We start from the raw sequence: 24,247 nt of genomic DNA, 5'->3' as shown, positions 1-24,247 counted from the left end.
ACAAGCTATGCTTGGCACAGCCCTTGTGCTACCATTCCCTGCCTGCTAGCATTCAGTCCATCTCTCATTGGTGGAGTGTTTGCTCCCAGCGCAACAAAGAGCAGGCCGTTGCTGCTGCTTATTTTGCTTGGCACATGTGGAATGAGAGGAACAGGAGGGTCTTCAACGCCAAGTCTACCTCAGCGGACGGCGTGGTCTCTTTGATTAAAGCTGACTTAGATTTCCTGAGAGTAGCGCTGTAATTTCCTTTTTTTGTACAGGCAGTGTTCTCTGGATGACTGCTCACTTTTATGTACATTCCTAATCTTAAATGAAAAGGCAGAGCACCTGCCGTTCGAGTCAAAAAAAAAAAAACCGGGAGCATCTTAAATCTGAGCCGGTTAACATGTGAAGGCATATGCAGCTTGTGCAGTTGTGCCCGGCTCTATGCCAGAAATTTGCTTATTTTCTTCAGTTTCAATATTGAATTTTGAGTTTCAGTTTCAGCTAAGTTTCTCGTGTGCTTCAGTTTCAGTTCTGCTCCAGTTACTGTGTGCATGCGTCCGTTGAAAGTATGTCGTATTGCTACTTGATTGTACGGTAGGGAGTTCCTTTCTGAACTGTAGATTCAAAAAAAAATGGAGTTTCAAAAAATAGTTCCTTTCTGGAGTATGTGACAGCTCAAACTGTCCGGATGGTAAGGAAACCAACGCAGGGGAGGTAAAACACAATCGAACAATGACACGCTAACTAACTACAGAGCAGGTAACTACGGGTCCAGCAGCACATGTACCAACGCAGGGTTTGTTATATGCGAATCACAATTTGATGCATTTGGACGGCGGTTGCTGTTTTAATGCGCTGGTCCTATAAGGTCTTAGCACGACGACTTCCTGAAAGTCTACTATAACTAATTGTGACCGATTTCGGCGAGGGAGAGGTGATGGCGGCGGCGCGCCTTCGGCTCGCTTAAGTGCTGGTAGTCGCTAGGTTGTCTACGAATTTGAATGTAATTTTTAATATTTTTGGTGTTCGTTGTACTGTCATGATTGAAGATGAATAGATTGAAAGATTTCTCGTAAAAAAAATAAAAAAAATAAAGAGAGATTGGTCGGCTCAGTTAGCAAGTACGTGCTCTACATAATCCCAGTTTTCAGAACTTTCCAAAAGGTTCATGACCAGTTTCTTTAGAATGTTGCACCAGTATGATTTTTTTCTACTTCTTTTTATTCGCTTTCTGTAGCTTTTTCTCAATATTTTGAATAGTTCAAAACATGTCGATTTTTTAAGGGTTAATTATCCTTTTGCCTTCAGTGGTGTCCATGTGCTCAGTTTTTCCCTCAGATGCGAATCGTGCTCAGTTTTGCCCCTAGTCCGTGCGTACCAACTCGTTTCGTGAACTCTGCCGTCTCCGTCAGGTCAACCTTTTGACTCGGCCCTTACAGGTGGGACCAGGAGGCAGAGACGCCCTAGACGATTAGACCGTTGCATGCGTGGCTTGTGGGACCCAGCAGAGAGACGTTGAGCAGAGAGCCGTTGCGGGTGTGCTATATAAGCGGGGGACAGACAGGGGTGGTGACCACAGCAATAGAGAGCACGGCGGTTACCACGGCGCGCGAGAGAGAGAGCGGCGGTGGGAAGCTAGCTGTGGAGGGCACGACGGCGTTCAGATCCCCTTCGACTCCGAGCTCCATGTCTTCCTCAAGCTCCCGCGCCACCTCGCGGATGCAGAGCCGGGTGCGTGTGGACATGCCTGTCTTTGTCTGTCTACGGTGTCGGGCGGGCGTTGATTGGAGGGTTTCTCACACACCAAGGAACCAGAATCGTCCGTTCTACGTGTGCAGCGAGAATGGGGTAAGAATCGGGGCAATTGCACCATTTTCGTGGTCAGGATCTTTGAGCAATGGGTTGATCTGTTTGGCGTTCATGCAGGTGACATGCTTCTTTCTTTGGGTCGATGCTCTGGCCAAGACTTTGATGAATGAACTTCAAGAAGAGCATGAAGAATGGTTGCGCACGCTGCCACAAACGTCAGTGGCCGCAGCACGAGCTCCGGAAAAAGAGATGGAGGGTGAAGCATGATCTGACAGAGAGCTAGCTGCTGAGCTTAGGATGTTGAAGAAGAAGGTTAGGAAGCTTGAAGATCAAGCACAAATACCAAGATGCTTGATCTGGGGGAGGGTGTCGAACCTGGCAATGAACAACAGGGTGTCGAGGGTGCTCCTAGTGCTGCTGCAAACCAGGACACCAAGATGCTTGATCTGGGGGAGGACCATGATGACAGCATTCAAGACATGTCCATCAATACGGAAACCTGGGACAAGTTGGGTGCGCCGTCGGCTAATGCTATGGACATGTGGGTGGCGACTCACGACACAACGGTGAGTGTGCCACCACTGGCTCGGTCCCTCGAGCTGTCCTTCGACGAATACGGGTCCAACATCTCGGCCCCGATCCTAGAGTTGGCTGCTAAGCACGGGGTGGTTGGGGCCGCCTCTGTCGCTCATCCCCCTTCCTCCCCTCTTGTGGGTTTGGGGACAGACTCCGGCTCTGTGGTGAACGAAGGCTGCAACCTGACGCCTGCTTTGCGGCGTGGATCCAGTGGCTCAGGTCGCCAGCCCAAGAAGACGGCGGGGAGGAAGCCGGCCAGCAAGCAGGCGATGACCGTGGCGGTGGTGGCGACGACGGAGCTCGGCGGTGAATTGGGGGCGGCGCTGGGGATGACCGAAGTAGGCAGCATGGCCAGGCGCTCCAAGGCGACTCCGGTGGTGCAGAGGGCTCCAAGCGTTCGGGCCAAGGCCAAGCTGGGGGAGCTGTCATCCATGGAGAGCGCCAAGCTTCGCCTCACAAACAAGAACTTGAAATCCACAGGTAATCCCTTGCCATCTTTCCGTATTCTGAATGCTTTCTTAGACGAACACCTTGCGAGTTTTTTAGACGATAGAGGAGTGGCGATCAGCGCCCCTCACAGTGATATTATCTCATTCGTGCGCGCTCGGGAAAAGGCGCAAGCCGCGCTTGTCGCGGCGGCTGCGCGCTGCGCTGATAGGAACGTGTTGGCCATCGTACCAGTAGAGGCTGGGGAGGAGGCCGTGCCCGTCGAAGTGACACAAGCTAGGGAAGCTGGTGTCCTTCCTTCTTCCAGCCGGGTTCCGGCTAAGAAGAGAGTGGCGAAGGCGGTGACCTCCAGGGGAGTGCGTCTCCGTAATAGAATCATTTAGATGCGTTACATGTTCTGGAACATCCGTGGTTGTGGCCACGGAGGCCGTCGTACTCAACTCAAGGAATACATGGCCAAAGAACGTATTGATGTGGTAACGCTCCAGGAAACGATTAAAACAGATTTTTCTTTCAGATGCGCTGGTCCTATAAGATCTTAGCACGACGACTTCCTGATTGTCTACTATAACAAGTTGTGGCCGATTCCGGCGAAGGAGAGGCGATGGCGGCGCGCGCCTTCGGCTCGCTTCAATGCTGGTAGTCGCTAGGTTGTCTATGGATTTGAATGTAATTTTTAATATTTCTGGTGTTCGTTGTACTGTCATGATTGATGATGAATAGACTGAAAGATTTTCCGTAAAATAAAAAAATAAAAATAAAGAGAGATTGGTCGGCTCAGTTAGCAAATAGGTGGTCTACATGATCCTGGTTTTTGGAACTTTCCAAAAGGTTCATGACCAGTTTCTTTAGAATGTTGCACCAGTATGATTTTTTTCTACTTCTTTTTATTCACTTTCTCTAGCTTTTTCTCAATCTTTTGAATAATTCAAAACATGCTCGATTTTTTTAAAAGATCTTCTAATTTTCGGATTTTTTTCAGAATTTTAAGAAATGTTGCAGTTTTTCTAAAAATGCTTAGGATTTTTTTAAAATGTTCTTGTTTTCAAAACATATTTGGCTCTATTATAAAGAATGGACATGTTTTAAATAAATTGGTATTTTTTAAAAAATCATTCCCACTTTGAAAGAGAGAAATTGTCTACTTATAAAATGTTTGTTTAAAAAATTGTGCAGAATTTAAAAAAAATCAGTTTTCCAAATAATGTTCTTAAAATTTTAGTAAATGATCATTCCTTTAGAAAAATGGTTTTTTTAAATTAAATAAAAAACGAAATAATGCTCACTACAGTGCCTATTTATTTTTTTGCTAGAAAACTGTTGATCTATTCATTTCCAATCATGGCAGTACAACGAAAACCAAAAATAAGAAAAAATAGATCAGACCACCTAGCGACGACTACAAACACTGAAGCGAGCCGAAGGCGTACCGCCGTCATCACCCCTCCATCGGCAGAGTCGAACACAACTTGTTATAGTAGACAGTCGGGAAGTCGCCGTGCTAAGGCCCCAGAGGACCAACGCACCAAAACAAGAGCCGCCGCCGATGAAGAATAACATAGAGCGGAAGGATCCAACCCAAAGACACACGAACGTAAACGGACAACGACAAGATCCGAGCACATCCACCAAAGATAAATCTGCTGGAGACACAACTTTACATGTCCACCAACGATACTAGACGCACCACCGGAATGGGGGCTAGGCGCGGAGAGCTTTATTCCATTTTCAGGAAGCCGCCGCCGTCTCTATTTCAACAATGCGTCCGCTCACTGCAGTGTTCTCTATAGTTCGCCGACCAAGTACAATGTGTCAGCCCAACCGGGAGCGCACTTGTGCAAAGCGCCGACTGTCTGACGCAACGCGCTTTGTATAGGAGGTCCCTGCTATAGGACTGTGCCCCCGCTACATGATATATACTGCCAGCCCATTATCATAAGTTTGTCAAGACTTTGTTTCTTTTATTTTCATTTGTGTTGATTTTTTATTTCACTTTTGTTTTAAAACTAACCAAGAAAAGTCAAACATATTTTCAATATATGTTTTTCAATTTCAAAATATATTCATGATATTTAAAAATTATTCATATATTTTTTAATATATTAACACATTAAAAATGCCCATCAAATTGAAAATAAGTTTTCACCAAATTTGAAGAAGTTTCCACGCTTTCTAAATAGTTATGTTGTTGAAAACTATGTTCAAGTATTTTCTTAAAATGTTCACACATTTCCAAAATTATTTCACAGAAAGAATTCATGTATATGGAAAAATGTACACATATTTGGAAAATAGTTCATGAAATTTAAACATTGTACGTGACATTTACAAAAAACATGCATTTTCTTAAGAAATGCATGTGTATTTTTTAAAAACAATATTTGCATAGATATACATATATGCTGGTTAACATTTATTCATACAAGGAAAAAATCTAGAAAAATAAAATATCAGAAAAATAATAAAGTAAAAAAGAAATACCTGAACAATGAAGTAAACGAGAGAGAGAGAATGAAGTTTGTTGTTTTTCAGTTGGACGTTTTGCCTTCTTGTTTGGTTTGTTTCATGCTGGGATGGATAATTGTTCATGATTTCGTTGATGAAGTTTAGTTTTTTTTTCTTACAACCATCAAGCGGTAGGACAAGTGTGCAAGCCACGCGTCCCAGGCAACTGGCCTAGCTCGTCTAGCCCACACGCACCAGCATAGGCTTTCGAGGGAGCTTAGTATTTTAGGAGATAGGTGAAAGTATAGCTAATCGAAATAACAAAATTTTAGCAAGAAAAACAAAGTGGACCCCTCCATCCCTCTTGTGGAACCGTAAGAGGAAGGACGTCACCGCCGGTCTACCTTATCCCTGACGTGATCACATGCCCTTGTTCCCTTCGTTCGTTGGTTCGGTGGGGACGTCTGTTTGGTGGTAGGATGAGATTTATAGTTTATGTTTTGGCCCCAGTCGTTGATGGTGAGGTGATGGCATTGCCATCGGCATGAAATAAGTCATCCCTGCCTCATCCTTGTTCCAATGATGTTTTTTAATACATCATTGGCAGGCGTGTGAAGAATTTGTGTCTAGTTCTCGGGATTGGGGGTTTTCTTTAAGGTTTGTCTTGATGGTGATGTCGTGCAGAGTGGATGAAGTGATTTTCTGCCCTGGTCCTTGGACTCTAGTTTCATCCAATGAAGGTTGGCCAGCTTCGGGCTCGCCGTGGAGCGTTAAGAGTTGTTTTCTCTGATTCCGGCTGGCGACTTGGGGCATTATACATGCCCTGTTTGGCATCTTTTCTTTGGGACGATGATTTGCTTGTTATCCTCGGCACCTTTTGGAATAAAATTTTGAGTAAATTGCTTAATGCAAAATGTATTGTCGCTTAAAGAAGTGGTAGTGTCTCGTCTATATGTGTTGTATATCTCCATTTACTATTCTTCAGTGTGTTAAATCATAGAGAAAAATGTGAGATGTCAGTGTAATCTGTTAAGCCATCCATAATGCAAGATATTAACAGAAATGACAATTAAAATGTTGCCCGCGCATTTACGCAGACTGCTTTGCTAGTTCGGAGGAAAATAAATGAAATTACCAACTCGGTGTAGATTGAACAGCAAAATTCGTGCACCACAATGACTGTTCGAGCTAATATTCGTCTAAATGAATTCTTCACATCGATGTTGTCGTGCTGGCAGGAGGGTTTGGCCAGGGGAGCTACGATGCGCTCTGTACTGTCCAAAATCTTTTCGTTCTCTAGGGGACAAGGAGTTGCTCGTTGTCTACCACAAGAAGGACAGCGTCTCTTCATCCTTCGCGGGCATGAAAAGTGACTCTTCGTCCGTCACAAGAACAACCGGGTCATAGAACTGAAAAATAATTAAACTGGGATATAGTTTTGAGACTTTGTAAATAAATTTAATATATGCTAAAAAATCTGTATTATTGCACATGGGAGCCATTGATGGTTTTATCCATAGCCATTACTAGCCTATACCCGCGCGCGGCGCCTACTCCTAGATAATACTGTATATTGACGTATAATGCATAACTGTTGTGGCATCTAACATTCTTAAGAAGTTGCTCCCCACTTCTACCTATTCTTTCACCATGCACACCATCCACATCAGCTTTGTGCCACATCATCATTCAGTTTGCAAAATCAGCCAATGAGCAAAGTGCTGCATCATCAATTATTTCCCATTTAAGTAATTTTTATTGGCATATGAGGTGCATGTGGTTGCCCAGTACTACTATGCAGACTTGAAATACTACCGAAGCCCAATGGTCCCTATTCGTAGTACTCCCTCCGTTCCAAATTACTTGTCTTAGATTTGTCTAGATACAGATTTATCTAGACTCATTTTAGTGCTAGATACATCCGTATCTAGACAAATCCAAGACAAGTAATTCGGAATGGAGGGAGTAATAAACAGAGAAAAGCCCGGCTCATTCTAAGGAGAACAACCGTCCTGCCCCCTGCTCCCCACCGTTCCCTCTCCCTCTTCCATAAATAAAGGCCCACGCTTTGACGTCCCATCCCCTTCCCCTGCCTCACTCTCCTTCCAATCGAAACAGGCGGTGGCCGCGGTGCTCTGCCAAATCTCCAGAAAATTAAAGGTCAGTCATGATGTAGGCCACTGAACAGCCGGTGTTCCATCAAAGTATGGCCGGGCGCCGTTCCATCGACGGCCACCCAGAATCGAGGAAGGCGCAAGCATCGATGCTCTGCTCCATGGCCGCTTGTGGCGGGGACGAGTGGCGGAGAATCCGGCTTCATCAGCGAAGATGACTTCCCCAGGAATCGACCTTCGGGCTGACACATCATCTTATTAGGTGAGCCTGGCCACACTTACTTTGACATGTGAGTTGTTGTTCTGTGTGGTTGGTCGTTCAGATCCAGTGGTAAGGCGCGGCGGTGGCGGACCCCCGTGGTCTAACTCCCAGTTTCTGAGTTATCTTTTCCTCTTCGTCTTCATCGGGCAGTAGGTCGAGAACTTTATGTTGCCTCAAGCAACGAGTTTACATAACAGTCCAGGCCTATCACATCTCATATCAGTGTTGTAAAAAAATAAAACACTGAAGTACCATCTCACTATGTTTTCATAGCATGGGAGAATATTTGTCCATCTCACTGTATAATTGTTATTTTTTCAGAGCTTGGAGTATTGTTTGTCCTGCTTCTGTAATATTTTGTTTTGAGCACGCCTCTCTATGGATCTATGCTTGCTTACTAACCACCACATCAACCTTTTCAGACTTTGGAATACTTTGTTTTGTCATCTTGAGGAGCTTGCTTTCCTGCATCTTGCCAAACTGACACGCCTGAAAACTTAATCAGGATGTACCAACTTGTGGAATTATTTTCTAGGATGAAGCATAATTGTGTAAAGAGGATGTTTATCGTCTATAAGTTTCTATATCTCTCTGTAAGGCCCCTGTATGGTTATGCCAGTTTTACGAGCTAGCCAGCTAAGTGCTAGATCTATATGGCGTATTCTCAACTAGATATATCATGGCAAGCAGATATGAGTTATTTTTTTATCTGCTACTGTATTAAACTGTGTAGTGTCCATGTGTGGACAACTTTGCCCACTGAACAATAATTAGAAGATCTGTTTAAACCTTTTCTGGACATTTATTTTATTGGAATCTTGAACTGGTAGAAAATTGTTTCAGCTAATGTCCTCTTCATGTCTGATATTGAATAGTTATAAAGGAATCAAGTCTCATTTCTCTGCTATGCTTATTCATACAAGTCTATAAAAATATATAGATCCATCGACACACCTCTAGAAATTTATTTCAGCTAATGTCCTCTTCATGCCTGCTATTGAATAGTTATAAAGGAATCAAGTCTCATTTCTCCGCATATTTGGTCAGCTCTAATATTTTTCCATGTATTGGAGATGGATCTATAAAATAAAAATAAAGTTAATACTCATACATATTATGGTTTTCTTTATAACTAACAGCTTTTAAACAGCTCTGACCTCTACTGTTTTTATTTGATGTAGATTATCATCCTTCTACTATGATGTTACACTTTATACTAATTGAGCATTGTTGCCTTTGATTACATTGCTCTGGTTTTCATGCCCGACGTTAGAGCCAGGTAAAAAGGACTTCCAGCTTCAATTGAAACCCAAGTCCGATGACATAGTAGATATAAATAACATTGTCTTTTTGATCTGCCCGATTGGGTCGCCAAATGAGTTGAACTATTTGTCATGCCTCTCATTCTTGGAATATAAATTTATGAGCTAACATCATGTTTATTTCTCACGGATATATGAGTGTCATATCTTCAATTATCCAGATGTAAAATTGACGATGAATGAATGAAGCTGCTTCACTTGAAAATATCAAACATATACATAGTTCTGCGTACCACTTTTTCGATGTTGATCAATCCTTTTTGTTAGCCACCCATCATAATATCATTTTTATCTGTACATAATTTATGAGAATGATAGTTGAGTCCATCTCTTAAAGAGATACTTAGGATTTAAGTCCACGTGAAAAACTACCTTGAGATAATTAAATTGCCGACTTCACTAATTCAATTTTCCTTGGTAAAACAAATATTTAAAACAAGTTGATTACGGATGTCCCGCAGCAACGCGCGGGGAATCATCTAGTTAATATAGTTCTTCTTTTTCGTAAGGGATAAAGATGGCGCATCCTTCCAATCTTTTATTTATGGTCAACATTGGTAGGGAGATTGACCTATTTGGTTCGTAGAACTACATTGACCACTAATTCAACTATGTATGTCTTCGTAATGGCAGCCGGTTTGATGTTTGACATGTATCCTCTGTGTAACTTCCCGCAACCCTGCATACTTGCTCTGGACCATTAATACTGCATGTTTTTCCTCGATATTATCATTGACTCTGCCAAGCAAGGTTTAAAAATATCTCTTTACAGGGGCTCTGTAGAATTGGGAAGCATGACATTCCTATGTATGACAGATCTTGGACAAAATGGGAAGCGAGACTACACAATGAAGATCCGAAACTTATTAATATTGGCTATTAAATCAACCACTCTGAAGTGATGAATATAGTTATTGGTATTTAGAATTTAGCAGTATATTCACCTCAGATGGTTAGCACACAATACTACTTCTCTGTGGCTAACTTTGGGGAACGGATCCTCTAACATCATGAAGGGATGTCATGAAGGTACAGTGTAATCCCAGTGCAAAACGGAGAAGGGATGTCATGGGCACTGTAGCAAAGATAATGTGCGCAATTACTGTTCAAAGAAAATAAAATCCGAAATTAATTTTATTGCACCATAATTTTGTTTGTATGAAATTTTTGTAAATGTATACAGTAGATTTGTAATTTGCAAATTAATTCAAGTCATTTTAAGCTTAATCATATGGATGTGAAGAAAGGGATCAGGGTACTGTAGCTTCCCTAACATCCTTTCGTGATGTTAGAGGATCTCATTCCCTAACTTTGCGGCCAAGTCTACCTAACTGTATATAATAAAGAAATTGTAGTATTAAAGAAGTCTTGAATTGAAAGCAACACTAAAATATATATTGATTTTGTTTCAGAATTGTGGCTGCTGAATATACAACAGTGCAACCAAATGAGTTAGTACATGCTTCTCTTTAGTGATATCCATACCTGTGCTGCGTATACTTGTCCTATATTGACTTGTTTCATAGTAGTATTACAGAAATATTTATGAACGGAATGAGTGATAAGAGCCCCTGCTTTCGTGTGGGAAGAATATTAATTATTTTAAATGATATCCATACTTGTGGTGCGTATACATGTTCCTATGCGAAGGGTATAAAAAAAGGTGTATATGCCAACGCTTGTATGATGTGGTTCCTCTCACTTTCGAGGTAATTCAAAGTTCAACAGAAGGTGATTTATGATACGATACGCGGCTCTGCATCGAAATGTTTAATTAGCTGAGCTGCTTTTGGTAAAACAACCGTGTTCCAACGAATTAATTAACCTAATTTGAGCTCAACAGTCATTTCCAGGCAAGATCTGCATTCAGCAAGCAAGATGTGCTTCTCCTACCACAATTCATCAAGAACCTGAGTCATGTGGCATAGCAGGCTAAACCAAACTCTCCAACAAACTTTAGTTTGACATACCACAAACTTGCAGCTCCAGCAGGATACATCACAGGAACATGCCATGTTCTAGCATGAAGTATCTAGTCAGTTCTTTGTCACGATACCATGGAGGGGCTCAGGCACTGCGTTGCGGCGGTGCAGCGACTCGCAAGTCAACCGTGGGCGTCGGCAGAGCTCGCGTGTGCTTGCGGCAGCGTGCGACCAGGCAGACCTCGCGGAAGACGCAACACAGCAGCAGCATGCAGGGCGCACGACGTAGAGAGTGAGGAAGAGGCAACCGACGTGTGTTCGCCATCCCGCAGATGACGCCGATCGAGGCGGAGAGGCAAGGAGCAAGGGTGCCACCTCATGTCTGCTTTGGCTCTAGCCTAGCCGGTGCAGCACCTCTCCACGACGACGACGCGGAGGGAAGGGCTCCGATGGCGCTGCCCGGCAAGGCGATGGCGCCATGGCGGCCTGGGCGAACACAACGTCAGACGACTCAGACCGGTGGCGACGCGACACAGAACGGCGGGGCGCCGTCAGCCTGGGAGGTCGGCAACGCGAGGCGTCGGCAGGTAGGGCTGACTCGAGGTCAAGATTGCCGGCGCATACGCCCACGACGAATCGACGATGACGTAGTCCATGAACGCCTTCTCCCACTGCTTCTTGGAATCCAGAGAGCTCAGGTCGTTAGGCGCCAACGGGGTCCTCTGGAGACCGCAATTCCTCGGCGAGCGGGGCCTGTAGCCTGTCCTGGCATTAGTTGGCGACCTGGGCGCCCCCTGGCAGTCGTACATGGCGAGGAAGTGTGTGGGGAGGCGGAAGGACGTGCGGTCGAGGCCATCACCGCGGCACCGTCGCCGGCGACCACCCAAAGTGGTCCAAGAGAGGGACGACAGCGGCCGCCGGCTATCATCCAGAGTGGTACAAGAGTGGGATCCCCCGCAAAAAAAAGGTACAAGAGTGGGACGACAGCGGCGGCGTCCTACATCTCCGGTCGGCGGCCGCAAAAGGACTCGAGCTCCTAGAGTGGCGGAGAAAGGGCGAAGACGCTCCTGCAGACGCCGTGACCGTCGTGGTCTAGTCGGCCGCCGCGGGCAGGCCGTCGGACAGGAGCGATGGCGCGCCGACGTCGACGGAAGAGGAGAAGAGGCCCTCAAAGTCGGCAGAGATGACGCTGTTGCAGTCACTCGCGACGGAGCAGGCACTCCCACTCTCCCACACACAAACCCCGCGTCGACGAGAGCGAGCCAGCGACGTCCGGTTTGTGGACTTGCATTGCTGCTGCTCGCTAGCTATTCATAGGTAGACGGGGATGGCAGACGCAGGCCGCCGTCCTCTGCTCGATGGTGGCCTTCTTGGTGTCACTCGTGTACGTCCCTTTACAGCACCTTTCATGCGTGCGCCATCACATCGGCCGGCAGAAGGGAAACGGGGCTACATGGACTCGTGAGGATCACGGAGGATGGTTGTTAGACGTTGCCGGGATGAGAATTTATAGCAGCACAAAGCGATTAAGCGGCGATGACAGGAGTTCTCTGGAAAGAGAGAGAACGCAAAAAAATAAAGGAAGCTACGCCTACGGCGGTACCGCCTAATCCCGTAAAATCTGTACGTGTCAGCCGCCCAGACCACTTCGTAAACAAACTCATCTCGTGGCAACTTCCTCTACAGCCAACAAACACGCAGTGGAAAAAATCTGCAACCGCCTGTGTAAATTGGATAAAAAAAATACAGAAAACGGAAACACCTACACATAGAAGCGTGCATATGGAAATTATACACGTAGTCTCATCTGCAAATTGCCAAAATCGATCACATTCAATGCATGATAGGAACACCTCCATGCAAAACCGGAAGCAGAAGCGGCAAAGCAAACAGCACCGGCCGCTAGCAACCACCGAGATATGGAAAGCGACGTCAGCACGAACAGCGACACAAAAACTGAACTGAGAGCGACACATAGGAAATCTAACAGCCAATAGAAACGAAAGGAACAGCAACATCAGCCTGCCCCACATGCATTGGAAAACACTAAACCCACCAAAAGAACCGTCACAGCAGTTCAAAAATTTTGAAACAAAAAACCGAATCCACAACATCTTTGTACACAGCCGGGTACCAAACAAATGCACGTGTCTCATTCAAATTTACCCAAACATCATTTTCATCCAAGTGAAACAACCTTGAAGCGAAAACCTTGCCTGCAATAGAGGCTTGGGGCTTGGGTATGTTTTTCTTTCCTGATTGAGGGATTTCCCCCAATTTCGTTCCATGCAAGACAGCAAGAGGGCCGGCATGGTTGCGGGAGTGTGAAGCATAATGACGCTTTGATGTTTTGTCTGACTATTTTCCCCGGTTGGCATTGAGCCACATGTGTGCGTATCTTTTGTTTGTTGAACTCAATATTTTATTTGTGGAATGGAAGATAAGCCACAAGCTAGTATGAAATGTGCTTCCTTATTTATGAAGTTGCATGCGTTCGTGAGTGTAAAAACCCACACAAGCACCACCGCTCCACGAGAGCAAGTGAGGGACAGAACTCAGGCCGGCCGGCGCTTGAGTTGCTCGGAAAAGTTTTAGTGCCGGTAGGCGACATGGGGCCGGCGGCAGGAGATGGGACGAGGAGGAAGACGGCGTGTGTCCCCTGTGGGTACGGGTACGTCGCGTCGGCGCTAGTGAAGCTGCTCCTGGAGAAGGGATACGCAGTCAAGACCACCCTCAGAAACCCCGGTAAGATTAACTCACTAATTATTCCCCTAGGTTTTGTGTATTTATGCCAAGAATCTAAACGACAGATTTGTTTGATTCATGGGTTCCAGATGATGTGGTGAAAAACAAGCACCTCAAGGATTTGGAGGCGCTCGGCCCCTTGGAGGTGTTCCGTGCAGACCTCGACGAAGAGGGCAGCTTCGACGACGCCGTCGCCGGCTGCGGCTACGTCTTCTTCGACGCCCCTCCGGTGAACCTCCACGCAGAGAACCCTGAGGTAAACGACGCGCAAAAAGCACCAAACGCAATGTCTGACGGGAGGGCACGCACGCATTCTGAATGAAAAAATTGATGTAATGTACGTATGGTGATGACAGAAAGACGTGATCGAGCCGGCCGTCCACGGACTCCTGAACGTGATGAGGTCGTGAGTACGAGCGGGAACAGTGAAGCGCGTGGTGCTGACATCGTCGGCGGCCGCGGTGTCCACCTTGACGCCGGAAGGCGACGGTCCTGTCCTGGACGAGGAATCCTGGGCCGACGTCGAGTTCCTCGCGTCGGGAAAGACTCATGCTTGGGTACACACACTTGAGTATTTTGATTTTCAGTTCGTTGAGTCATTCGAAACGATGATGACGCTGGCCTGCCGTTGTGTAGGGGTTCCCCGTCTCCAAGGTGCGACTGGAGAAGGCGGCGAGCGCGTTCGCGCTGGAGAACGGCATCAGCGTCGTCACTGTGTGCCCGGGCCTCATGGTGGGCGCGGCGCCGGCGGCCAAGGTCCATCCCAGCGTCCTCGACGTCCTCTCGCTGCTCTCCGGTGAGTTCTCAACTGAAACTAACAAACAAAGATTCAGCAAGCAAACGCTCTTCCGAATGTGTTGTGTTGCGTATTTACAAATGAATATATAAATAAATAAATTTGCAATTATCGCTAGGCAATGTATGACGAGCCTCTCTGGCCCTGGCTCTCACAAACAAACTTCGTTTTTGGTCGGCCGGGGGCAGGTGGCGTCCTGTATCTTTGTTTTACTTTGCTTTTGCACATGCTTATGTTTTGTTGTCCTAGCAGACTATTTGCTTTGTTCGACTTCTTGTTCAAACTTATGTTTGAATCATGTGTGAACCCTGGTTAGTGTTTTATGTATAAAGCAAGGCGAATACCTACTTCGAGAATCAAAATTCATGGTTAGTGAATAAGCCTACCCTACTAAACAAATAAAATAGAAATGTTCTGCAATTAATGTTGGTGCTCAGTTCATATGAAATCCATTTGTAAAATACTTGTATGAAAAGTGACTGTTCCATGTTCTGATATCATGAACCTCCTCTGCGCAATTGATGTGTCTCATAAGAGTATACCCAATCCTGATGATGAGGCGTATCCCTCAATCTTGCACCTACAGAAATCACCATTACAATCTTGGTGACTTGGGTGGCCATGGTTTCCCTCAGTAATAGGCCTGACCTCCTCCATGGAATTTTTCGCTCTGTATGGGATGGGATCGTTCAAATAGGACCCATTGGATTGATGTCTGGCTGTGTCTCGGTGAGAGCAACTATATCCGGGTGCCTCAAACCGGCCACAAACATCCACGTGGATGGATCGGTCACTGGCCGGTAAAAAAAAACCGACCCACCTGGGTGCCTCAAACCGGTCTCAAATGTCCGGGCTGTCCGGCACCACTCATATCCAGCCCAAATGTAGGGCGGACATGAGACGGCTCGGGCGCGCCCGAGCGCGTTCGCCACGTCAGCCCAGCCCACCACTGACCCCACGTCCGGGTTGTCTGTTTTTTTCCTGATTTTTCATCATTTCTTTGTTGCTTTATTATACCAATTCATTTTTGTTTATTTTTTCAATTTCTTGGTTTCCGCCTCCTATATATTCCAAGGTATTTAAAAGACATATTTTAAAGTTATTTTGGGTTATAATAATTTTATTTATTTATTTATTTGTTCACTTTCTTGTTTTCCGCCCCTACATATTTTTATATGTTAATTCATATAATTATATGTAATCTTGTGTTTAAAAAAATTATGTGTTATCTAAAACAAATATTCATATTTTACTTACAAAATGCTTGATATGTTTGCATAAATCTTTAGGTGCATTTAAAAAAAGAATTATTTTCAATATTCATCATGTATTTGAAAAATGTTCACAACGTTTCTAAAATGTATCCATCATGTATTTGAAAATTATTACCGCATACTCAAAAAATGTTCATCATGTATTTAGAAAAGTGTTCTTTGTTTATCAAGATGTTGTTCATCATGCACTCAAAAAATGTTCATCGTGTACACTAAAAATGATTATCATGTATTTAAATAATATTTACCATGATTTTTCAAAAATATTTGTCTTGTATTAAAAAATTGTCCATCGCTTATTGAAGCTCATCTGTTTGGACAAAGAAAAGTAATAAGAAAGGAAGGAAATATATAGAAAATAAGAATGAAATGAAAAACACAAAATCAGGAGGGAAAATAGAAGATGAATATCAAGAAGAAAAACCCGACCGAACTACTCTCCACCGGACTCCAGCGAGCAATGACTAATTAAAATGGCAGAGGAAAACGAATCATCGACTTGCGCGCTCGCTAGGCCGGCCTGCTCGGAACTCGTGTAGGCAACAGCTTCATATCGCTCACAAGGAGTGATACATAACTTGTGAGTGATACATAAGGTTTGCGATGGTCTTGGGGATGCTAAGCACTACATTATGTTTTTTTCTAGGGGTATGTACTGCTTTATGTGTGCAATAGCAGTCAGCGGCTTATAGCAATAACTAAAGGGTTATAATTGGTGTTGCCCGCTAGCAATATCGGTATAGTTTTGTTTTCCATTTTTCCTAATTTTGTTAATAAAAGTAAAAATAAATAATTTCGAATTATACAAACTTAAGTAGATGTGTGCATCAAATAAAATATGTTCACTCATATATAACAAATATTTGTATTTCCAATAAGTTCATAAAATTTTCAAAAAAGTGTGTGTCATTTTACAAGTGTTCTCATATTGAAAATATGTTTATATGGTTTTTAGAAGTCTTAATGAATTTTTATAAATGTTCATATAGTTGAAAAAGGTTTTATATGATTTTAAAAAGTATCCGTGCAAATTAAGTGTTCACGCATATTACTGAAATCTTGCATGTTTTAGAAATGTTCATGAGTATTTTGGAAAAATGTTCTTTACACTTAAAGGTATGTTCACATATTTAAAAATATGTTCATACATTTTACAAAAATGTTCGTGCATTTGAAAAAATCTCATAATTTGTAAATTATTTGCTTAATTTTCAAAATATTCATAAAATAAAAAATCATGGAATTTTTAAAATGTGCTTAAGCTTTGATTTTTTTTTGCGTGTTTAAAAATGTTCACATGTTTAAAGAGAGTATTTACACGTTCAAAATCATGTTCACACCTGACACTTGACGGTGTGAAACAAATTAATCTTTGCAAAATTATCTGAAGAAATGAAGCAGAATTCCAACCGAGTGATCGTCGGTGGGTGGTTAGCAAGGAGGGAGTAGTATGTACAATGTGCAAACGCCCAGGTCTTGGAAAGAGAAGAGGCGCGTATCAGGTTTCAATAGCTGAACCAGCAAAATGCTGTTGGCTCGTACTAAGTCGTGACGCACCGAAACTTGTATGAGCCTAGTCTGCGAAAGTGCAACTTCTCATGAGTCATGACGACGACAACAACAACAACAACCCCGATTACGTACATGGCCAACCGGCTTCTAGATGGGCCATGGAAAGAACCAATCATACCCGAACCAGTGTGTTCTGAACTGAAATATCATTACCAAACCGAATTTGACAGCACTTGCCTAGTATAGTAGTATGAACTTACATTGGGCGACAGATGTAGCAAGATTTACGGACTCGTTGGAGCATTACAATTTACACCAACATATAATATACGCTCAAGATCTAGGATTAAACGATTAAATTTTATAGGAATGCGGAAAGTAAGTTGTCTGAAATCAAATCATCATGTTTTGCTGCCTGAAAGAGTCTGCGGGCCAACACACGATGCAACTTGCAAGAGTAGCTGGTAATCAAATGGCATTCCATTTTGCACCGAAATTTGTTCTTCATCGCAAACACAATTCCTTGCCGCTGTGGCGTCTTCCTACGCCGCCTCCCCCTCGTTGCCCGATCTGTCGTCCTCCTCAATCTCCTGCCTGCTAGTACTAGCTGGTTCCCTGCAAAATGTACGAGGTCAGCAACTCGCACAATCAAATCGAGTTCAGAACAGCGATGGGTACTACTCCCTCCGTCCGAAAATACTTGTCATCAAAATGGACAAAAAGAGATGTATCTAGAACTAAAATACATCTAGATACATCTCCTTTTATTCATTTTGATGACAAGTATTTTCGGACGGAGGGAGTATATTTTTGTACATATACTACTTTGAGCAGCGATACACAAACCAACATAAGAAATGTAGAATAACAGTAAAACAACGAGCAATATGACGGTACATACTCATAATTTTTGTTGGGGATGTGGGCCAGCACTTTCTTGTTCTCCTCAACCTGACACCACTTCTCCAATTCTGTGCAGTCAAAAATACACAGATCCTTGAGGCTGGTGAGTTTCTGCATTGTATCCGGCAACGAGTTGAGCTGCTTGCACCGGACGATCTTGAGTTGCTGGAGAGAGGTGAGGTTACCAAAGTACTCTGGGAGACATTTGCCAGCGTAGCCATTAACCTCAAGGCACTGCAGATTAGGTGGTGGCACTAATTCCCCCAACAAAACGCTGTCCTCCACTCGTCCGGGAGAGTCCAAAGTCCAAGAAAGCTTCAACTTTTGAAGTTTCTGTTTCTCCATCAATTTGACTCTCTGTGCTTCCTCTCTGGACTTGACCTTTTCTAGGCAGCTTATCTGGAGCTCCTGGCAATTAACCTCCTCCAGCTGAACAATATTGCTGCTGCTATACACATCATCATCATTGACAATGCGAACCGCAAAGTGGCAACTCTCTAGTCCTCGGCACTTCCTCAGATCTATAAACTTGAGAGACTTCATTTCAGCAACCTTCTTCAGTCTGATGCAGCCTGAGATGTTCAGTGTGTGCAGCTGGTTGAGGTCACCTAGACTTGCAGGCAGAGCAAAAATAAATGTGTTATGAGACAGATCCAGATGCTCTAGGCCGGAAAGACCGTCGACACACTCTCCAAGGTATTTGAGACTGTCCTCTTGTGACTGGTGGTAGTAACAGATAGGATTCAGGCACATAGACAAGTACAGATACCGGAGTTTGGTGAGCTTGCATAAACCATCCTTTAGCTCCTGGAGATGAGACCGGTGTTGAGCAAGATGATAACAAGGGTTTGACAAGTTCAAATGCTCCAGAGTGGTGAGGCCACCAAGGCCTTTTCCGATCCCTTGAAAGCAAGACGAGAATGATAAATCCAGATGGACCAGTTTGCCGAGCTTTTCAAGCTGTTCGGGAAGCCCGGCCAGTCCATGGCAGCGTGAGAGATTGACATGGGACAAGTTTATGAGATCGCCAAAAGATTCAGGAAGTGTTGCAAGCCTAGAGCAGCCTGACAAATTGACATGCCCTAAACGGATTAGCTTCCCAAACGACTTTGGTAGGTTCAGGAGCCCGGAGCAGCCTGATAAGTCAATGTGGATCAGATTTATGAGATCCCCCAATGACTCAGGCAGAGTTACTAGTCCAGAGAATTCTGATATCTTAAGATACCCCAGGTGCTTCAGTTTCCGGAAGATGGAGTTCGGTAGCTTCAGCACGGAGCTCTCCGTTAGTTCCAGGACACGTAGCCACGTAGTAGGCGAAAATAAGTTGCCCGGAAACTCCAGTTTTGTACAACCGACATAGCGAATCGCCCTTATTTCGCTATGGTGGTTACTATTAGTAGGATTCCCAATATAATTGAACCATTGATAGTGTGCTAGACTATTTAGCAACGTTGCCGCGAAGTCATGCACCAGATTGTGCATAGTAAACAAGATTGCACCCTTACCCTCTTTTCCACTGGCCTGCAATAAATTGAAGGCATATACACATAATTAGAATATGCATCACGAAATATTTATCTTTAGAATGTAACTACTTTGTGCAACTTAAATATGTGGAACTTAGATATGTTTTAACATTAACTAAAAAGGAGGACACTAGGCGCCAGGCGATCGATCGGAAGCCTCGATCAATCACCCTGCTAGTCATCAGATGTGGCTGCACATCGCTGTCAGATCCGGGTGTCCCAAAAAAAAATCAGCTAATTCTCCCAAGACATGGAGTTTCTACACTCGAGCTCACATCGACCCTTATGAACAGTAAAACCCAAAAATAGTAAAAAATAAATAAAAGGAACTCTGATATTTTTGCAACAAACATTGTTGAATTCTCTACATACTTGCATTTTTTCATTAAGAAAAAAACATTCCTATTAGTCCGCCCGGAAACAACAAATTCGATGGTCCAAAAAGACTATTCTTGAAAGCATTTCGAGGTGCCGATTTTGTTATATTTTTTCAGGCCTCCATGAAAGTGATTTCATCACGAAAATTTGCACGTGGAGAGAAAGCTAAGCAATGTTTTTTGTCAAAAAAGATATGATTGTTTTGAATATACTTTTTCAATCTTTATGTATTTTACTGCTCATAACTGAAGCATATGTACTTGGAATTAGAAAAACAGTTTGGATTCGACCCCTGTTTCCTCCATGGGAAAAATATCAGGTGATATGGGAGCTCCCATGCTCCCATGCTACGATGCGAGCTCGGCCGTTACATCTTATATTTTTCCCATGGTATCCTCTTCTCCAATTAAAAATTAGTAACAAACCTACATATGTCTTAGTTTCGTAGATATTTTTTTTTTGGAATGGAGGAAGACCCCCGGCCTCTGTATCTGGGCGATGCGTGCAGCCATTTTATTAATTAATCACAAAAGACCTTACAAAGAAATAAAACAGTAAGTCTAAAGCCACCGTTTAGGCAACATCTGTCGCCACTTCTATCCAATTGATGAAGGGATGCTGATAGTACGGGCCTAATACCACAGACCTCGCAGCCAAACCTAACATCTAAGACCTGAGGCCCCAACCAAGCCACTTGCCGGGTATGGGGCACACACCGGTCCGGCGTGCTATCAGAGGCCGCCGCCGCCAACTACCACCACTCCATCTTCAGAGATGTACTAACGCATCATCCTTGCCCGGTTTAGCTGTCGTCGACGCCACCACGTCGCCCAACGGCACGACCTCCCTGCGCGCGAACTGCTGAGCACGTCGCAGTCGCCGCCGGTACCCCTCAGCACCATGCCGCCAAGTACCACTAGCCGACACAACTTAGTCTCTGGAAGATCTGTCGTGCGTAGCACCTGCCAACCAGGCATGACAAAGCGTATCACCTGTCGCCCAGGCATGAGTTGACATCTCAACCGAAGATCCGTGCAAGACGAAGCCGCCCCACCTCCTGCCTCTGACTTCCAGCGCTGCTCCACAAACGATGCTCCCAAGAGAGAAACGACACCGTAGTGTCGCCATCGTCCGATCTGGAAAACAAGATCCTAGGGTTTCCCCCGGAGCAGCACGAGTGGGTCGACAGTAGTTACAGGACGATGCCTTCATCAAGGTAACAACGCAGGCCGCCGCCACCATCCGCCGTCGGCTCGGTTTTCACCGATAACTATGTCTCCCCGACTCGCAGCCAGGACTAGATTGCAGATCTCGAGATCTGCTCACCCAGCCTCAGGCCAACCACCTCCGACGTAGGAGATGAACACCTCCGCCAAGCCCAGGGTCGCTGTCCCGAGTGCCCGCGTGATGCAGATCAAGACAAGGAGCACCACCACGATCCGAAGCCGAACCGGAGGTTGAGCGAGCGACTGCAACATTGCCGCCGCCGCCACCCGCTGCGACTACAGACCCACTGCCACACTCCAACCGCCGTTGTCCGCCATCACCGCCAAGAAGATCAAGATCGGAACCGCCGCATCGATCTTGAGCAGCTGACGCGCGAGCAGAAGACCGCCGCCGCCGAGCCGCTCGGGCTTTGCCCTGGCGGCCCTCTGCACCAACTAGGGATGCATACAGCCATTTTAGTATGAGTACCAAGATAAACATGATTCTCAGAATTTATGCTATTCTTAGTTTCGTAGATGTATGCTATTCTTTCGCTTCGCTATATCATGTCCCTCGGGGCATACCTACTACTATATCCATACATTAGTAATCCATCCAGTAGGAACAAGTATAATACAATTCACTCAAATTTTACTTCACTTTTGTGTCTCTAAAATTCAGCAAATTTTGTACTGCCTCCATTCGAAATTATTTGTCGTAGAAATTGATAAAATGGATGTATCTAAAACTAAAATATGTCTAGATACATCCATTTGTCCAACAAGTAATTTCGGACGGAGGGAGTACAATAGAGTAGTAGACAATTACTCACGTGGTCCAACTCTGCAGTTTGAAGGAATGACATGTCCTGAAGCCAGGTAATATGCTCCTCAGCTATCTGTTGGGCAGACAATATTTCTGATGGCTCAATGAGGTGGAGAGCAATCCAGTGATGAACCAGGTCATCTTTGACTATACTGTCCCCGCTTGAGAAGATTTGACAATAACAAGCAAAGCATAGCCTCAAATCTGGTGGCATTCTCATGTAGCTTAGCGTGAAAGTTGAAAGGACATAAGAAAGGATACCCCTTCTCATGGTTTCTTCCCATTTCATAGCATCTCGGGAAGAATCTAGCGTGCCTGCATATTCACGAGCTATTGATGGCACACCCCAGCATTTGCTTGCGATCTTCCGTCCAATCTTCTCCCACTCTTCTCCTACTTCGAAACGGATTGATTTCTTGATTATTTCCCAACACGTGTCATCACTCAACCGATTTAGCCTGTACGGCTCAACTGTACAGATCCTCCTGGAGATGGCTTGGTTGCATGTGGTTACTATCACGTCCATCTTGTCTCCCAAGAAAGTTAACATGGACTTCAACAGCTGTAACTGAATGGGATCCTCCTCCCACAAGTCATCTAAAACAAGAAGCACCTTCTTACCGTTAAGTAACTTGTGAAGGCGCTTCATTGTACTCTCCATCCCCTCCACGTGTGAAGAGGAATGGTTGATCTCTTCTTGCCCCCATCCTGACACGTGACAAATAATGGACTTGGCTATTGTATGGAACTCGAATTGGGGAGACACATGAATCCATACCCGGAAGTCGTAGTCTTGGAGGGAGTCGGTATCTTTAAACACCATTTGTGCCAAGGTTGTCTTGCCGCTGCCTGGAAACCCAAAGATGGGAAGAATGCGGATGTGCTCTTGCATGATGTTGGGCTCACTAGATAGCAGGGCGACTATTCTCTCTTTATCTGATCCTCTTCCCAGAACCATTGCTTCCTCGAAAACTGGTGCAGTTTTTCGTTCCTCAATAATTTCCTGTAACAAGGTGTTTTCTGCTATAGATTCTGATATCACACGTGAACGCTCCTGTGCCCGCATCACTATCTTTTTGGTCTCCTGCACCTGGGTGGCCATTGCATTCTTCATGATGGCAAGGCGGGGCAGCATCCTTGTCGTCTGCGAATACGGACCATTACGAAATTAAAATATTGGAAGTACACAGGTAAAACATCGATTAATTCTATCCAATCTCGTGTCGGTGATTCGGTGAAGACAGCACGTAATGGATAGTAGCACTGTATTTTCTTCGCCTGAATAAGTACGGAAAAATAAAATAAACGGCCAGTTGCAGTGCAATACCGTTGCAGCAGCCTGTGATCCCGCGCCCTGCAGCTCGTCGACAGTCTCTATGGTCTTGTAGGCTGCGCAGCAGACAAGCGGCAGGCAATTATCTTCACCCCTCAACGGCCGCATCTCGGCTTTGTCCAGCTTCGGCCGGATGTCATCCAGCGCCTCCAACATATCCCGCAGGTCAGCGGTAAAGTTCAACCGCGCCACCGCTTCATCTCCTATGGCGGATCTGAGCTTCGCGCATGCCCTCTCGACTACGGCTTGGGTGGACATGGCTGCTCCTTTGCTCCTACAACGAGCTCTCTTTTCTTGTGGTCAATGATGGAGTGGGGATGGTGTTGATATATAGGCAAATGGAGAGAGGTAGACAGGATGCGCACGTTAGTGTATTTGTTAATGCGCTTAGCCAGCTGGGGAAGAAGCAAGCAGCTGGAGCTGTCCATCAGAAGGTATACAGGCAAAAGGAAATTATAGTTTTCTTAGGGGCTGTTCGGAGGCCCTTCGCTCCGCGCCCCCGCTCCCGGAGCGGACGGAGCTGCCGCTAGAAAATTCAGAGCGGCCGAAACGGTACTCCCCAGCTCCGTGTATTTTGAGGAGCTGGTGGATCCCCGAACAGGCCCTTAGATAACAGTATTCTACTCCTACGTGTGAAGGTATACGGTCATTGCTGCAGTTAGGACACAGCCAATCAAATGTTGACACGGAAACGGTACTAAAAACTAAGAAATGGCGAATCTTCAGAACAAAAAAGGACAAGATGCTTCTCTGCTACTGCGTTGTTGGATCCATCGAAAAATGAATCGAAGCATCTTTTCCTACTTATAAAGTTTTCAATTGGGGGCCGGCCGCTCACTATCAACAAACCCACCTGCTCTCCCTCTC

The 24,247-nt window shown here is 44.8% G+C and overlaps 1 protein-coding gene, 1 long non-coding RNA gene and 2 pseudogenes across 2 annotated transcripts; 2 read left to right on the top strand and 2 right to left on the bottom strand.

The window, feature by feature from the left end:
- Nucleotides 1–7,356: 7,356 nt before the first annotated feature.
- On the top strand, nucleotides 7,357–10,050 carry LOC119366909. Its single transcript, XR_005176135.1, has 3 exons — nucleotides 7,357–7,638; nucleotides 8,061–8,917; nucleotides 9,733–10,050. It is a non-coding gene; the product is annotated as an uncharacterized LOC119366909 (long non-coding RNA).
- A 1,383-nt stretch (nucleotides 10,051–11,433) lies between these two features.
- LOC119360300 lies at nucleotides 11,434–12,292 on the bottom strand (annotated as a pseudogene).
- Nucleotides 12,293–13,491: 1,199 nt separating this feature from the next.
- On the top strand, nucleotides 13,492–14,552 carry LOC119360299 (annotated as a pseudogene).
- A 2,870-nt stretch (nucleotides 14,553–17,422) lies between these two features.
- Nucleotides 17,423–23,659, bottom strand: LOC119361913 (putative disease resistance protein RGA3). Its single transcript, XM_037627086.1, has 4 exons — nucleotides 23,375–23,659; nucleotides 22,055–23,191; nucleotides 18,111–19,633; nucleotides 17,423–17,824 (listed from the first exon to the last, which is right to left on the bottom strand). The coding sequence occupies exons 1-4, from the start codon at nucleotides 23,636–23,638 to the stop codon at nucleotides 17,752–17,754; spliced, it is 2,997 nt and encodes a 998-aa protein (XP_037482983.1). The 5' UTR covers nucleotides 23,639–23,659; the 3' UTR covers nucleotides 17,423–17,751.
- Nucleotides 23,660–24,247: the final 588 nt, after the last annotated feature.

The sequence above is a fragment of the Triticum dicoccoides genome, chromosome 2B (genome assembly GCF_002162155.2).
Source record: "Triticum dicoccoides isolate Atlit2015 ecotype Zavitan chromosome 2B, WEW_v2.0, whole genome shotgun sequence".
NCBI classification, from domain to species: domain Eukaryota; kingdom Viridiplantae; phylum Streptophyta; class Magnoliopsida; order Poales; family Poaceae; genus Triticum; species Triticum dicoccoides.
This window is presented reverse-complemented; position numbering and strand designations above follow the sequence as displayed.